Source organism: Malaclemys terrapin, chromosome 5 (genome assembly GCF_027887155.1).
Source record: "Malaclemys terrapin pileata isolate rMalTer1 chromosome 5, rMalTer1.hap1, whole genome shotgun sequence".
NCBI lineage: Eukaryota > Metazoa > Chordata > Testudines > Emydidae > Malaclemys > Malaclemys terrapin.
In genome coordinates, this window is record NC_071509.1 from 108,937,947 (window position 1) to 108,955,990 (window position 18,044).

The 18,044-nt window shown below is 42.1% G+C and overlaps 1 protein-coding gene across 1 annotated transcript in view; it reads left to right on the plus strand.

Moving 5' to 3' along the window:
* Nucleotides 1-17,657, plus strand: part of MTTP (microsomal triglyceride transfer protein) — a 39,062-nt gene extending 21,405 nt beyond the window's left edge. The window contains exons 11-18 of the mRNA XM_054030748.1: nt 857-1,069; nt 2,217-2,428; nt 3,526-3,623; nt 3,724-3,845; nt 4,327-4,554; nt 12,484-12,608; nt 14,741-14,911; nt 15,966-17,657. Coding sequence (XP_053886723.1) covers nt 857-1,069; nt 2,217-2,428; nt 3,526-3,623; nt 3,724-3,845; nt 4,327-4,554; nt 12,484-12,608; nt 14,741-14,911; nt 15,966-16,134 — 1,338 coding nt within the window. The 3' untranslated portion in view covers nt 16,135-17,657. The remainder of the gene's footprint in view (nt 1-856; nt 1,070-2,216; nt 2,429-3,525; nt 3,624-3,723; nt 3,846-4,326; nt 4,555-12,483; nt 12,609-14,740; nt 14,912-15,965) is intronic.
* Nucleotides 17,658-18,044: the final 387 nt, after the last annotated feature.

Genomic DNA, 18,044 nt, shown 5'->3' on the forward strand with positions numbered 1-18,044 from the left:
GGGGGCCGGATTCTGATCTCAGTTACATCTGTTGTGCATGCAGATAACTCTTAACGACTCCTGATTTACACTAGGGTAACTAACATCAGACCTCTCCCTAATCCCAAATGCCTGTATGTTCCTAGCCTGGCAGTAGACATGGTACTTTTGTCTGGTTTTACAGAAGTTTTTGGCATCCCCTGAGAACTTTGTGCAGTCAGGGTCTACCTAAAACATGGAAACAACTTAGATTACAGATTCACTGGCGCAGGAATACTGGTCCAAGTGGTGGACTGTGTCTAATCTGTGCTCAGCGCAGGGCAGACTCTATGCCATTCTATGGGTCATGACAAGAAGTATAGCAACCTGAGGGACAAGGAATCCTCAACTGGTCAGATCTGCTGGATGTATGACTCCTTTGCACGGCTGAAGAGTCTCAAGCATCCAGCCAGCACCCAAGAGATTTACACCTTTTATTTTTCTGTTAAGTGCCATGTGTTCCTATACCACTGTGTGAATAGGCACGAAGGAACATTTCCCGTGTCATTTCTTTCTGTCACAATTATTTAAATTGTGTCTGTTGGCCTCAGCAGTGGAGTCAGTATATTCCTTGAATCAACAGGTGCATGCTGAGTGAGTGGCATGTTTAGGAATCATGCATCAGGGCATGCCTGTAGATTTAAGGAAGTTTTCAGTATGCAGTTGAAAAGTCAGACCTTTGCTAAATGTGACCAATTATGTTTTAAACCAGCCAAAGGTATCCGGACCCAGTCCTGCAGCTCCTACTCACATGGGCGTTGAGCAAGCTTAGCACCTTGCAGGAAGTGCTCAGCACCTTGGAGGATCACGTCTTAAATGTCATCTATTTTCTTTTCAGGCTGTTGTGCGAGCTAAGCAGCTGATCCTAGGAGGATTAGACAAGGCAAAGAAAGAGGATGATGTGAAGATGTACCTGCTGGCAATGAAGAACGCCCTTCTGCCTGAAGCAATTCCGCTGCTACTAAAATATGCTGAAGCAGGAGAAGGGCCCATCAGTAATCTTGCTGCCACAGCTCTGCAGAGATATGGCATCTCTTTCATCACCAGTGAGGTGAGAAGATTTACTGCAAGGGAAAAAGGACACGAGAGGACATTTAAAATCAAATGTAAATTAAGTGGAGCCCCTTCTTCATGTCCCACCCCATTTCAATTTACACTAGATATTTTTTCTTTCAATAAATGGTCTTTTATACCCTTTCACGGTGTAGCCAGAAAACTGTTCATGGCAGTTTTGATCTCTACACATCTCTCTCTTCCCACAGAGCAGTATCTAGAGAATTAATCTGTGGCTCTAGAGTCACATGCAACAATTATGGTACAGCATGTGGAGCTCCCGGCTCTGATCTGAACTCCATTCACAGATGTGCTCACTTTGCTGTGTGGCACACGAGACATTAGAGGGAATGCTGAACATGTGAATCAGAGTGAACAGGATCCTTCCTTGCCCCCCAGGTAGCAAAGGAAAATGGGTGGAAAGGAGGAGAGAGGTACCTCTCTCCTCCTTCCCAGCAGCCAGGAAAGGGATTGCTCAAGAGGAATACTGAGAGATTATGGCAAATGGAACTACAGAAGATTACCCCAGAGCGAGGTCCTGACATCATTGCATTGCACTGTGTACTTCTGTTGCTGTTCTGCACCAACCACTGCTGACCTTGCGTTGTCATGATGCAATTTCACAACACAACCATCTCAGTCCATCAGCAGGCCATGACTGCTTCACTCTGTCACTCCATTAGTTAGGAAGTTGCTCTGCAGCCCTTCATGGTGAGATACCTCAGTAGCAGACAATCCTTAGCTTGTGGAAAATGTACGATTATTTTTAAAGATACCTTTCTCTTAACCATTTAAAAAAATCTCCTTAGCCATTGTCAGCATTGTATTAATTCTCCTCCACTATGCTCTGGCCAACAATCTTGCTGTCAGTGTTAATGTGTAAGGCTGCGTGTGAGCTATGGTTGAAAACATAACGGCTGCTCCATTTCCTCACACAATTCCTGTACGACTAGTGTTTAACATATAAAGTGACACTGGGAGCATAAAAAGCACTATATTAAAACATACTCGAATATATTAGCTATGGACCTAGACTAGGCAGGAGTCAGGCTATGTGTTTGTATCTCTGACATCATTAATTAGTATGATTCCATTTTCTATGGATACCTGTGACTTATTAGGTGAATATTCTGTTTTCTGATTAGGTGAAGGAAACCATGAACCGGATTTATCACCAGAATCATAAAATTTATGAAAAGACCCTCAGAACCACTGCAGCTGCCATCATCTTCAGCAATAACCCATCCTACATGGAAGTGAAAAACCTCTTGCTTTCTATTGGAGAACTGCCATTGGAAATGAACAAGTACATGCTCTCATTAGTCCAAGATATACTTCATTTTGAAATGCCTGCAAGGTACATTATGTTTAATATATGTATATATACACACACAAATGTACAGGCATACACAGATACAAACAAACTTATCACTCTCTGTACTAATGTGACACGGGATAAAAACAAAGCGTATTCAGTTAATAGCTAAAAAACATGTAGTTTTTAAGAGGTCATAAGTGGGCACATGCTCATCTTTCTATTTTTGGGTACTGCCATGTTAAAATAAATCCATATATTCCAGTGGTAGACACTGAACACCTGACAGGAGATTTTCAAAGGCACAAATGGCAGTGAGGCACCAAGCTCCCTGCTGATTTTCGATTAGTTAGGTGCTTCCCTGCCATTTGTGCCTTTGAAAATCTTCCCACCTGGTCTTCATTCTTGATGTTCGATGGAACTTATGTCTTATGTTTCCAAAAGTGAAGCTCTTTAAAAAGTTGCAGCATTAAAAGAAAATCATTGAAATATCTTTCATTCTAGACTATGTTAGTTTTCAAATAAAACCATTTTAATTGGTAACCTTCCTACAACCAAACCCAGATCTGTGGCCAAGACCTTATAAAAGTATCTCAATAATTAAGCCAGGTACTTAACAAAAAATCTTTCAGTAGTAATCTTTTACATTTCTGTTATTGAAATATCAATGTATATAGACAGATTAAAAATCTTACTTTCAAAAGAACATTAAAGGTGCAAAGTGAAGCACCAAAAAGTCAGATAATACCTGTTCTGTGGATAGGAACTTTACTCCCCAGCAGTTTGTCCATCTACGATCTTAAAATTCTTTCAAGAAAGAAAGGAAATAATCAACATTGAGTGGAATTTTCAAAAGTGCATAAGTGATTCAATGGGACTTGTGCTCCTAAATCTCTTAGGTGGTTTCTGAAATACCATCTATTATCCCTTATCTATTTATCTTCAGGTTTTAGGAACGGATGATCCAAAGCCCAGTGAAGTCAATGAAAAGACTCCCATTGACTTCAGTAGGCTCTGAGTCAGGCATAGAGTAGTGTGAGCAAAGTTAAATCTTCTCTTTCCCAATAGGCTGCCATTCTTTATGTTCTCATGGAAGACAGTACAGTAGCAAACTAGTTTTTCATTTTTTAATACTGCAGCAAAATGATTCGTAAAGTTCTGAAGGACATGGTTGTGCATAATTATGATCGCTTCTCCAAGACTGGGTCGTCTTCTGCCTATTCTGGCTACGTGACACGTATGTAACCAGAAAAAATAACTTTTTAAGCCTGTTTATATTGCTGGTCACTTGACTTAGTTGCAGACATGATTAATATCTGGTGTCTTTGTCGATTAAGGTGGTCCTGATGCATCATCCACATACAGCCTTGACATCCTCTATTCAGGCTCTGGGATTTTAAGAAGTAGTAACATGAACATCCTTCTTTTCAATAAAAATGCTCGACTTCATGCCAGCCAGGTAACTGTCACGCACTGTGTCAACACTGAGCTAGCATATGGGCCTGTTCCTGCAGCCTTTAAGCTAAGGTATCTCCTGTTGAAAACGGAGGGAGGGGGGCATTTAAGAACTATTGGGTCAGGCAGAGAATATGCCAACAACAGAAAAAGCTGCTGACAATGAGATACAAAAGAAAGGCAGTTCCTTATATAACAGGTCCAAAGTTTCACTTTTGGGGAAAGACTATATAGTCTACTGCTAGGCGCAAATTTCACCCACAACTAATTAATAGCAATAGCTGCTATGAGACTATTTTACTGTTTCTCCTACTGCTTTTAAACACTGTTATATTTTGATCAGATGCTTTTTTCATCTACAGTAAAATTAAAAAAAAATTAAGTTAACTTTAAAGTTCAACTATTGTGTACTAGAAATACTTGTAGTGTTTAAAATTCCAGATCAGGCACTTTGTCATGGATAGTGTCTCACTTTTGCCTTTTAGGTTGTGATTGAAGCTCAAGGCCTAGAATCCATAATAGCTGCATCTGCTGATGAAGGCGAGGAAAACCTGGAGTCCTTTGCTGGCATGTCAGCAATCTTGTTGGATGTTCAGCTCAGGCCCGTTACCTTTTTCCAGGGGTACGGAGATTTAATGTCTAAAATGTTCTCGGCAACTGGAGACCCTATGAATGTGGTGAAAGGACTTATCCTTCTGACAGATTACTCACAGGTACTAATATCTCATTCTAAACTTTTTCTGTCTCTCAGGCACACACTCTCTCTTTCTTAGTTCTGCCCCTCCAGACACATTATAGTAATCTGACGGTTTGTTCCACTATTTTATACTGGAGAGTCTATAGGACTTTCCTTACTTTTCTATCAAAAGGGAAATCATATATTGCATGAAATCAGAAGACAGGAAATCAGCCTGGATAGAAGAGAGTTAAAATAAAGGCTGCAAATACATATCACTCTAAAAAAACACATTAATACTATAAAAAACAAACCAGTTCCCTGTGGAAAAACTCTGCTGATTCCCAACATATTACTAGTAGATACAGCCTCCTCTCTACCCAGTTATTTTGTAATGTACAGTTCCTATTAAAGTGGTGGGGTCACCAATAGCCATCTGTTTTTATAGCTCAGAAGTTATCCTGTGATCTGACACCCATCTTCTTCATCTTGTCAAATGCTCAGCTAAGTTACCCAGGCTTGCATGCACTGTGTGATCTTCCTGAACTGCTCACTTTACAAGCTTAGTGCTAGCATTATTCAGAATTTACTGTGAATGCACAGAGTGCAATTTGCAAGGGCTCATAAGTCAGTGACATCAAAATGATCTGTCATCAAAAGTTTAAAAGGCTCTTCTAAGTAAACATTCTTCCCTCGACCAAATTGGCACCAGACAGGGGCGGCTCCAGGCACCAGCGCAGCAAGCGCGTGCCTGGGGCAGCAAGCTGAAGGGGCGCAGCGTGCCGGTTGCTGTGAGAGCGGCAGTCAGGCTGCCTTCGGCGGCATGCCTGCGGGAGGTCCGCCGGTCCCGTGTTTCGGCAGCAATTCGGCGGCAGATACGCTGAAGGCGTGGGACTGGTGCACCTCCCGCAGGCATGCCGCCGAATCCGCGTTACCAGCAGACCTCCCGCAGGCATGCCGCCGAAAGCCACCTGACTGCCATGCTTGGGGCGGCAAAATACATAGTGCCGCCCCTGGCACCAGAGATGCTAAAAAAAAAGTTACAAGATATTTTCTTTTTGTGTGATGGGACAAGTGTTTTTTCACTGTCCTTATATTGCTAAGCCACTGAATTATATTTGGTCAAACTTTCCCAAACAATTCCTCTTCAGGTGGAAATCATCAAAGGTGAAGGGTTCAGACAGTTATAACCATCTGAAAACAGGGATTTAAAATATAAACATTATTATACAACTTTAGATGTAGTTGTCACTCCTGTGCCAACTATAGCACTGCAGATAATCTTTTCATCTTTACACAACACCATATGACGATATGGTTCAATATGTTATATGTTTTTCTACTTACTTCATATGTATATCTAGCTTCAGATATGGAACAACCTGCATCTGAGTAGCACAAATCTAGGACACTTAACCTAGAGCAAAGAGGCAGCATTTGGATTGATTTTTCTGTTCTGCTCAAATACGGGTGTGTGGAACTGGGAGATCTAATGGTAGAAATCAACTATAAAGAACTGTAGGTTCCAGTTTTATCCCAAAGTAGTACTGTATTGGATTACTGGGCAAGCATGGTGCAAACTGCTCCCACTGAAAAATTTCAGAGAGGCTCCAGTAGTGGAGCTTCTCACTTCATAGAATCTCCCCTACTTTTTGGTGGAGGAGAATGTCAAACTGTTCAAATACAGTCTGACTAACATTGTACCCTTGACAATACCAACCAGAAATGATCCTGAGCACCAAGTCTTCTGCACCAGAGGATTGGCATTGCATTTGAAATCAAGCACAGCCACTTTTAAATGGTTCTGTCAGCTAAGAGTTTCACATCCAGTACACAAACTGTGAACTAAAGTTCACTGAGAAAACTGGTTGGGTTCTAACAAGATTACATGCCAGAGGTCCAGCTAACAGACAGTGTGTCAGTGACTTATTTTACAAACCTGGCAGGTGGGAAACATGATCAGACCTTTATGTTCTCAAGCTCAGATCACATAAGGGCGGTGTTTCCAGAACTAAATCTTTCCAACTGCCGTGCATGCCCAAAGCTCCCTAAATATTCTGGCAGAATCACTTGGCTAGGCACCCCGAGAACTCTGCCACCCAGTGGATTCTGGACTCCTTAACTTCAGATAACCTAGTAAGAGTGCAGGGCACACCAGTGTTGGAACTGCATGCCATCCCTCACAACAGCAGGGCATATCATTTTAGGTCAGTCACTGAAACTCAGGAAGCTTTGGCAGTAGAAGCTCTGTAACAGCACAGTGAGCAGATGGGATCACTCTCTGCTTTCTCTTCTGTGTCACTGACAGCACAGTTGCTGTGCAAGCAAGCTGGGTTCCAGGTAGCAGATATCTCAATTGATCCTTTCTAGCCAGGAAACCACTGGTTCCTTTTAAGCCTCATCCACACAGGGTCCTCAACTGGTTTACAAGACTGTTAATAAAAAAAAAAAAAAAAAAAAAAGCTTCAGGCTAAACTTTTTTTTCCTCACAGTACAGCTGGTCAGTGTGTATGGGGCTGACTGAGACTATTTTTAACAATCATGTTTAAGATTAGAAACAGCCTTAACATTGGTTTGCCACTTCCATATAAGCCCACTACACTGCGTTAGAAATATTTTCACCTGAAGTGCCTTTAAACTGTGCTTAGAACTAGCACTGTATCAGGAAACCATGTAAAAAGAAGTGTAGATGGAGCCTTAATTGAATGGCAAGACTGGCATTTAAGAATCTAGATCTGAGAGAGGAAAAGTGTCACTCCCTGCACTTGTGCTGAAGCCATTTCACCAATAGCCATGATTCATGTAGCGTTTTACCCATGGTTTTTGCTACCAAGGTACTAACTCTGTTTCCTTGGCCAGCATGGAGAGTGGCACACAACCCCTGTAAACCATAGTGGCCAACTCTTTATAAAAGAGTTTAGAACATTGTTCATCCTTCTCTATAGTGCCCAGTGGTCAGCTACCTGCTAGCCTGATCCACAGAGTCATGGCTTGGGGCTTCAAGCACAGACAGGAACAAATGTGTAACAGTAAAGGATGTAGATAGCACAGTTGCTATCCTATTTATAGGAAAATGACTTGAAAGCTGAAAGGAAGAATTTAAAACTGGCCAATTGAACTTTTGAAAGCTAATTTCAGAATATTCTATTTTATAGGGTCTCTTAAAACAGCATAGTCTATTTTTTTTAAGGTCCTTTAGAACTGTTATAAAGGGGTTTCTACTCTTTTGTTCATCTTTATATGGATCACTTCAGGTAGTAGTTGCTCCACTGCTAACTGACTAAACAGGTGAAAAGTGAAATTGACTATACACAAAGTGTTGTCAAATATACAACATAAAAATAGTTTTCTTTCACTAGCTCCTTTCAGCGGTAGTAGTCATTACTATAGTAGACAGCATTCTCCGACAGATGTGAATTCTAAGCTGATTATGTCCCTTTAAACTCCTGCTCCTGCCCACTACCCATGATGCAGTGTTTTTGTGAGAGAGGGTATTTCAAAAATCTACAAACAAAAATCCTCAGGGTGCACTATGCCTCTATTACTACCTTTCCCGACTCGGTTCAAGGGTTAAGAGTGACAACGTGGCAAATCATAGTCCCCTTCATAAAAGAAACCACTCTCACAGAATTATTTTTGAGCCCCCGAAGACACCTGCATTAATGCTCCTGGGTGTAGGAACAATATTTGTTTTCGGTATCGCACCTGCCAGAAGAGCAGAGAAACCAAATATTTTATGAGTAGGTCAAAGCAGCCATTTGGAAACCAGACCAAATAAGTGCCTTTTTCAGCCCTGCCGTTTGCATTCCATTCCAGTAGTACAGTAGTGGGGCTTTTGTTGAAATGTGGTCTACTTCAGCATTTTGAATCAGTACCAAGACATTGATCCCAGTTTTTCATATCATGTCTTCTGTTACAAAGGACGTGGTTAAGCTTTAAAAGGAAAGGCAAAGGAAAGGCCTCTAAAAGGCCAACTCCCATTGGCTTTACTGGGATTTGCACATGTTTAACTGAGGCCTGGTCCACTCTAACCCCCCACTTCAAACTAAGAAACGCAACTTCAGCTACGTGAATAACGTAGCTGAAGTCGAAGTACCTTAGTTCGAACTTACTGTGGGTCCAGACGCGGCAGGCAGGCTCCCCCGTCAACTCCGCGTACTCTTCTCGTGGAGCAGGAGTACCGGCGTTGACGGCGAGCACTTCCGGGATCGATTTATTGTGTCTAGACAAGACGCGATAAATCGAACTCAGAAGATCGATTGCTTACCGCCGGACCCGGAGGTAAGTACAGACGTACTCTAAGGATAGAATTCAGCCCTGGAGTAAGTAATGGATGATCAGGTCAACCTTGTTGTCAAATATCATAAAAACATTAAACAAAGAGACACGGGTGTTCATGAGATTTTCTTTGAGTTTTAATGGCAAATTTAATTTAACTATTGCAGCCTTTGAAGTCCTAAATAATCACATCCACAGTAACTGTTTAAATTTAATAATACAGCCTTTGCAAATTGACCCCTCACTCAAATACTTACATGCAATTTGACATGCATCTCAAAAAATCTGCTGCCCTGTTTGTGCACAAATGACTTTCAGAATGCATGCTATTCCAGACTCACATACATTCAGTTATAGCCCAGTCCGGTTCTAATTTTTAAAAGAGAGGCATGTAATGTCTCCAGATCCAAATAAGTTTCAGGCATTTTTAATTAGCTACCATGGGTGAAATCCTGGGACCATTAAAATCAATGGCAAACTTCCCTTTCATTTCAGCTGGGCCAGGATTTCACCCAATGACTTTAACTAGATAATAAGAAAACAGGACAACAATATGTGATCAGGCTAGTGAGGGGCATCCTTGTTTATAAGCTACATCCAAGCCCACTGCATTCTTAGGTTAAATCTCCAGCCCACTCCAGTAGCAACTGACTGCCAAGTGACAAGCCTATTGAACTCTGCAACACAGAATGATTCAGACCTTAAAAGGTGAAGTAACCAGATACAGTCACTACATTTCTCCAGGCTCTATACACTGAGTGGATGGTTTTAAGACCCTCCCCCCAACCGCACTCTTTAAGCACCAGCCCCTGCTGATTGAGGTGGGGAGGGAACCTAGGTCTTTCTCATGGCAGTGTGTTCCGCAGGAGACAGCCGGGCTGCTGAGCAGGTAGCAAGGGAAGGACATAGAGAGACCCCTTTGTCCAGCCTAGGCGTGCAAGGGGGGCAGAAGCATCAAGCACTCCTGCATGCTGCAGACACCTGCAGTAGAACAGGGAACAACACCGGAGCAGAGAAACTGGCAGACCGAGGGACCCAGGTGTGGCAGAAGGAGGACAAGTATCCCCATCCCAAAGAGCCGTGGTCACAGGGGAAAAGGAGAAAGAGAGCAGCAGATTTCACTGGGCGTAGACACCAGCAGCTTGTGTGTACATCCTCCACTGGCCAGCCCCTCTCACACAGCTAGCCCTGCTCAGTGTGGGGGAATTCATCTCCCTAGGACAACGGGGTGAAAGATGGGCTGGCCAGCCACAGGCCCCTCTTCCCTCAACAGTGAGGGGAGACAGGCCCTCTCCCTGAATGGAGGGGAATGAGAAGCCAGCTTCCATTGTATTGAAAGTGGCTGCTCCCATTCTCATTTCTCCTGTGCCTGTTCTTCGGGCAGAGTGCCCGCTGCCTGCTATTTCCTTCAGGAGCAAAGGGGACAGAGGCTCCTGCCCCCACCATTACTGCTGGTGTTTTTGGAGCTGGGTGTAACTTGATCCTGCTTCTTCAAGCCCCAGAAGGAATGGAGGAACCAATGGCCTTTATACCCAGTGGCTTCTCAAAGTATGTCTACACTGCAATAAAGCACCCGTGGCTAGCCCGTGTTAGCTGACTAAAGCTCATGGGGCTTGGGCTGTGGGGCTATAAAACTGCAGTATAGACATTTGGGCTACAATTTTATAGCTCCACAGCCCGAGCCAGCTGATGTGGGCCAGCCACAGGTGTGTTATTGTAGTGCAGACGTACCCTCAGATGCCTGGCTGCCTCCTGCTGCTGCCACAAGGGAGGACTAGGCTGCCTGTCAGACATCAATAGCCGGGGAGAGGTGCTCTGAGGGCCCATACATCCACCCAGTTTTTAAAAGTTGAAAATGTACTGGGCAATCACGATCTTCTCCCAAGTGAGGCTCAGAGTGCTGCTTTAATTCACTAATTCTACATCAGGTAGAAAAATCATCATTTTTAGAGTTAATCAGACCAACAGAATCATTTTTTGCTGGAAAATGCAGGTCCCTCAAAATCAGAATGCTTTGCAAAATCCCTGTTGATTTCACCCAGATTTTGTTTTGGAGAAAACAAAAACATTTGACAATATCAAAATATCCCATTTTGACATTTTCAGAATAAACCTTTTGGGGTTTTTTGTTGTGAAATATTGTAATGTATTTTTTTTAAGTATAAAATGAAACAAAACATTTTGATTGATCCAGCACTCCCACCTTCCTCCCGAATTTACCTTATTGGAGAATTTTGAAATGTTCGTGTTTCATGCCAATTAAAAAGGAAGCCAAATTTAAAAATCCTTCATGAAATGTAATTATCCTCTGCATAGCTCTAATCATCTTAACTGTACAGAAGGTGAACTGAGGCAGAGAGATTAAAAACCTTATCCAAAGCCCATTGAAGTCAATTGGAGTCTTTTTATTGACTTCAGTGGGCTCTGGATCAGGCCCTAAGGGACTTGACCAAGATCATAAGGGGAGTCAGTGTTGGAGCCAGGATTAGAAATGGGGGGTTCCTGTGCTCAGTGCACTATGCTGTACCTCTCTCTCCACCAATGGTGTTCCATGGACCTTAGCAATGAGTTTGATTTACTGATTAGTGCCAACCATTGACACTGCAAAGTTAGGTGGTGAGGGGTTCTGGCCTAAATTACCCTTTTTCAAAATGAAATGTACTTTTAAAAAAATGAATTAGACTATCTAGTTTTAAGGTGAGTGGGGCAGTTATATAAGGCAAATCAGATTACCAAGTGGCGTGAACTTTAAAAACTTGGCTGACTGTCAAAATTCAAATGTAACAAGCTTCTGTGAGGCTGAGCTATTAGCACTTCCGAAACTGACTCCAGGCAATGCATTTCCAGTCCAGCTGTAAAGGTTTCAAGCCACCATAAGCATGCTCAATGCTGGAAAAAAGTGCACGGATAGCAAAATATCACAGGCAAGTTGTATTTGTTGTAGCCACCTGATTGATCAGATCCGATCCTTCCATTATAGTTGTGTCATTCTAAATGGTCCTGCTGGCAACAGTGGGTATTTTATTGCCATTATGGGGCAAGACTCTACACTGGGTGCTCCCTGCTAGCAGGCTCCTCCAATACGAACTAAGAGTAAGCCAGAATGCCACAGTGGTTTTCCTGGGAGGTGCAAACCTGTGTGGTAGCTGAGCTCTGTCACACTTTGGGGGAGGGATAGCTCAGTGGTTTGAGCATTGGCCTGCTAAACCCAGGGTTGTGAGTTCAATCCTTGAGGGGGCCACTTAGGGATCTGGGGAAAAATCAGTACTTGGTCCTGCTAGTGAAGGCAGGGGCTGGACTCAATGACCTTTCAAGGTCCCTTCCAGTTCTAGGAGATGGGATATTTCCATTAATTTATTTATCTCTTGTGAGAAGGGCACAGGACGCTCCCTGTTCTGCACCTGACCAGTAATGCTGTATGGTGGGTGAGGTGGGAGGAAGGACACGCTCGTGGTCCCAATCTCATCCCCTCCTTTTCATAAGGAAAAGGTGCTGGGCAAGAGCAGAGGCTATGTATGCTCCCCAGTGAAGTTCTGTTCATCCCCTCCACAAGGATGGAAGAGGATAGAGGGGAGCTCCCTGTGCTTTCTCCCCACTTGAACAGTCCTCAAAGAAAAAAGAAAATGAACACCGTTTTGATCTGTATTTAGCAAAATGGAGTGTGATCTCTGCTCTTGTATGCTTTCAGGTCATTCAGTTACAGTCTGGGCTGAAGGCCAGTGCAGAGTTCCAGGGTGGTCTGGCCATTGACATTTCAGGTGGAATGGAGTTCAGTCTTTGGTACAGAGAATCCAAAACCAGTGTTAAGAACCGGTGAGATACTTACAGTACACGCTGTAACCTTACACTCTGAAATACGAAAAATGTAAAATGAGCTGGTCTATTTTAAGGCTTTCAAAACAGAAGCAACCTTGCATTTTCATTAAAATTAAGGTACAGTTGTATTAAACGCCTTTTAAAATTAAATTCACATTTCAGGGGGAAAATAATATGGCAATAAGTATGTTGTCTGTATGCAAATGCCAGTGAAAAAAAGATATAAAAATGAATCACCTTTAACCTGTTATAGAAAATCTGAATGAATGTTATTGCTTCAAAGGCTACATTCTGCCCTCTTTTAGACTGAGACAGCTCCACCAGTCTCTGTGAAATTGTCTCAGTGGATGTGAGAACTGAACTTGACCCCAGGTCTTCAAAGGGCTATAAATACGCTGGGTAAATCTTTCCAAAGTGCCTACGTGATTTAGGAACCTAGATCCCATTTTCAAAAATGACAGGTACTTAAGTCTCGTTGAAAGTCAGTGGGAGTTAGGCCCCCTAGGTGCCTAAATCACTTTTGAAAATGTTACCTCCCTAATTAATTAGTTAATCCTCACCTGTGAAATTATTACCATCACTTTAAAGTGGGGGAAAGAGAGGCAAAAAGATCAATTTACCCAATGTACAGCAAATCAGTGTCAGAATACGGATTAAAATACAGGAGTTCCTTGCTTCCAAACTCATGTCTAACCTGATAGATTATGCTGCCTCTTTAGAATTTGAGAATGGATTTGATATTACTGGATCTGTAGCTTGAAGCAGTACTGCTGAAGTTTACTCACTCAATCCTGACCAGAAGTAAGGATGTGGCCTCCCTTGGGAGAATCCCTCTGAATGGAAACTGGAGTTATGAGATGCTAGTCTCCAAAGGGAGCGGAAAAGGTGTCTGCCTGTGCAAGGTGCCGAGCATCTCCTGTAGGATGTTGAGCACCCTCAAGTTGTTTTGGGCATTTTGGATGTGTGAGAAAAGCATGATGAAGTCCAGAAGGGTTGGTGTTTGAGAGAAGAGGGAAAATGGGTAAGGTTGTTAACGTTAACTTATGATTTCTTGAGCAAGATCTAAACACAACTTGCTTTAGGGTAGTGTGTTTTACATTAATGATGACTGTCATCAATAATAGATTTAGGCTCTTACTGGCTTTTACCAGCTTTGAATGGCAAGGATCTCTCTCCTAGATAGTGAGTGAAGCTTACCCATCCATATGGATGTTCTTGACTGCTGAGCAATAAAGCAAATACAAATCGGATGCCATTGCTCTCAAAGATAACCCTGAAACAGAGACATCCTAGTGTAAGTGGGTGCATCTCCACTGGTCCCATTTCCACCAGGTCTGAGTTTCACTCCCTGACAATGACGTTTTGTAAGTTCTGCAAGCCCTGGACAGCTTTCTCAAAAATGCCAGTGAGCAAAGATTTTGGGTCTGATTTGCCAGAGACCAGGGCCAGTTCCAGGCAATAGTGAAGAAAACAAGTGCCTGGGGCGGCCAATAGAAAGGGGCGGCACGTTCGGGTCTCCGGCGGCAATTCGGCGGTGGGTCCTTCAGTCACTCGCTTCCTCTTCGGTGGCAACTCAATCCGTCTGCATCAGTCTTCGGCGGCAATTTGGTGACAGCTCAATCGGGGTTTTTTTTTCCTTTGCCGCTTGGGGTGGCAAAAAAGCTGGAGCCGGCCCTGCCAGAGACACCTGGTGTGGTCATGTGCACCAGTACAAAATGAGTATAAAATACTACCAAATCAACCAGGTAGTATTTTACCTCTCTTTTCCTCATGTAGATAACTAAAAGAGGTCCTTTGAGGAATCAACCCTGGACATCACAACAGCCTATGCACCATGCTTTTGCAGCAAGCTCCAGTCATAAATGATGCATGTTCCAAAAAGTGTATTTTTCACCCAACATTAATGGTTCTTTTCTCCTCTCTGCATCTGCGTGTGTGTGTGTGCGCGCATGTGTGCACAATCCCCAGTGGTGTCAACTGAAGTTCTCTAGGTACACTTACATAAGAACAAACTCCAAGAGAACAGTCAATATTATACTGTTCAAGTGTTAGGACTATTTGCAGTTTAACTTCCTGTCTGTTTCTGAGCCCTGTTAATAATAAATTCTAATATCTGAATTTACTTGTAGGGGAGCCATGGTGGTAGTTGGTAACATCTTTGTGGATTCCTTCTTTGTGAAGGCTGGTATGGAAACCAGTTTTGAAACAGAGGCAACATTAAACTTCATCTCCACAGTGCAGTTTTCAGAATATCCATTTTTAGTTTGCATGCAGATGGACAAAATTGAATCTCCATTCAGGTAAGAAATAAAAACATTATCTGAGATTTCCAATTAACTATTTGGGAACTCCAGATCTTTTTTCCCTCCATGTGTTTGATGTTCACAAACATGAGGGATTAAAAACAGACTAGATTTAAGCGTAGTACAAGCAAGTGCTGTGCAAGATCACTCCCACATACAAATGTCTCTGCTAATGCCATTCATCCCTGACCTACAACATGCCAGAAATATGGACAAATGTTTAGTAGAGACTTTGACAACCACCACTGCACTTGCTTTGATTTCTCATTTTTGTTAGATTTTCCACCCAGCTTTTAGAAGTAAAAACCAAGTGAAATAACCCCACTAAATTACCCTAACATGTCATGATTATAGATGGTGAAAAAACCTGAGTGTCAAACAAAGCACCACCACCAGCAATGTCTATCCTCTGTTCATTAGGCCAATGATGGTGCAAGTGCTTAGCTGTAAAGCACTTGAGCCTGCAAGTTGTCTTTATGACATACTGCTTCCTGATGCTTGTGAAATTAGCCAGAATTTTTAGTGTTCAGCTCAATTATCATACTCTGTAATAGATACAGTACTTCAATATGTTTGGAAATATTTTTTTTACTACAGTCAGTTTTCCACCTTGAAATTAAAAATAACTATACAATAAAGTAAAAGATGTTTTCCAATGAGCAAGTGGTAGCATTGCATTGCCATGTAAGAGGCCTAGGTTTGCTTTTCTGTCTTGGTTCATATCTGCTAAGAATTGAGAATGGTCTGGTGACAGCATTCTCTGTCCCTGTGAGAAAGCTTCCATTCAGTGCTTCTTGGCCAGAGGACAATGTTTACAATGATTGGCCCAATAGATGGGAATTTCCTAAAGCTCTCCCAGAAATCCCATCTCTCTGAAAATATATTAGTTGTACTGATAGACATGTACACTGATTATATATACAAACCACTAGTCCCATTGAAACCAATCAATCAGGCATAGATGTGGTATGCCCTTACCTAGATTCACATGTATGGGTGCAGATTTTATATCAGTTTTGCTATACTAGATAACAATGTTGTGTCTTTGCAGGCAATATGTGACTAAATACGAAAGCCTGCCATCTGGCAAACGGTACACTTCTCGGAAAGGAAAAGTCAAACTGCTGGCAGGTTCTGAATACCCGCTCCATCAAGAGAACTCCAACATGTGCAGGAAGGTTTTCAGCACTCAGTCTGACTCCTCCGACAGCTGGTTTTGAAATGGGCACCTGTTCTTTCATTTTACTGAATCCATGGCCCCCTGAGTGACTTAGGCGTCTATGTACTGTACTAGCTCAGTGCCTGATCCTGCACTGTTGAAATCAATGGGAAGTTTGTCATTGACTTCCAACAGGCCCAGGATCAAACTCTTATTATGTGCATAGTGTTTACATATTTACATATATTTAAGACTTTTGTAAAAAGCTAAGAAAAAAACAAAAACAAAACAGTTTGGAGGCAATCCATTCACTCCCTCTTGGGAGGTATGATTTTCAATTTTTTTTTCAATAGCAGAAAGACATTCATATTTTTCTCAAAGTGGAAATATAGAAGCCCATGGTTCTGATTTTCAGTAAGAACAATTATGCTGTAAAAAGAATGATTATTTATAAATACATTTAGAGACAGTCATTTGTTAAAAAACTAACCAGTTCTCATTTAAATACACAGCAGCCTCGTTCTAAGAAGGACCATTAATTCTTGGTTGCTCACTGCTGTCTGTTTGTTTAATCAAAAGCAGGGTGTATTTTTACAATTTTTTTTAGAGCCTTTGTCTCATAAGTATTATCTTTTTTTTTTATGAAGTGCTATGGTTAGACATGTTTGATTAAAAATTTTGGATGAAATTCTCAAGAGTGCTCTGCGTTGGCCTAACTCTTCTCCCACTGACATAAACTGAAGAATGCCTATTGACGTCAATGGAAGCAAAGTTAAGCCAATGCTGATCGTGTTTGAAGATCACACTCTGAAACTTCATGTAACTACGAGGCATCAAAGCAGGCACATTTCTAGAGATGAGCACTCACTGTAGCAACAGTATGAAATATGATTAGTTTTAAAGTCTTGAAAATGAGTTGTGACTGCGCCATCTAGCAGGTCCAGTAAAGAGAAAGAAAATTCTAGTATTCTGCTCTATGGGAGATTACTTATTTAGACTAAAAGAGGAGCCTAAGTTATCATTACTCACACAAGTAGTTCTACTGAAATCAATAGTACTACTCAGGGCAGTAAGGATTATTTGTGAGAGGTAAGGGTTTTACAGGACCAGGACCAACCTTAGCTGAAAAAAAAATACTGTATTTGTTAATCATTTTGCAGTTATTACAATGTAATAAATAAACAAATATTTCCCATCACAGAACACCCTACGTTCCCATTCTCTTGATCCCCCGCAAGCGATCCTCATTATTTATCATTCCACAGGACAGGGTGTCTAATGTAAATGTTGGGCTCAAATAGCCTAGGACAAGTTGCATTTCAGAAAATGAAATCAGGCAGAAAAAGCTTTTGGATTGTCTCACATACGCACGCCCCCACCCGTAAAATACTTATCCTGATATAAAGCACAAAACTGCCAGTCTGTTCAATGCAAACAGCTAATCTGTTTGTTTTAGAACTATAAACAGGAACTTACGGGCTGATTACTGTATTTCCCAAATACACCGTTGATGCTATAGCACATTTTTTGCCAGAGCCTAAAAATAAAATGGGGCAAAATAAAATAAACAAAATCCTTCTTTCACTCTTGGTTTGTTTGTTTGTTATTTTTGTGTTTTGGGTAGTTTTATTCTCTAGGGAGGGGGGTAATTGGGGGACGCTCACCTCTTGAGTTCCTTCTGCTGCTGCACACGGTACTGCAGGCCCTTTCCTGCTCCTGGCACCCCTTGTACATTGTCAGCCTTGCTTGGTGGGTCTTAGTCACTCAGTCCTCCAGCCGGGTGTCACAACAAAATGCACCCCTTCCAGGGTAGCAAAGAGTCCAACAAAACTATCAATTCTTGTGAGGGTCTTCAGCCCCAGCTCTTGGGCCTTCAAATTCAGCCCTTCACTCAGGCTTCCAAACGAGCCTTTTTCTCTTCTTGGGGTTTATACCACTTTGCCCCAGTGGTGGAAGCCGGGCCTGCCCCCT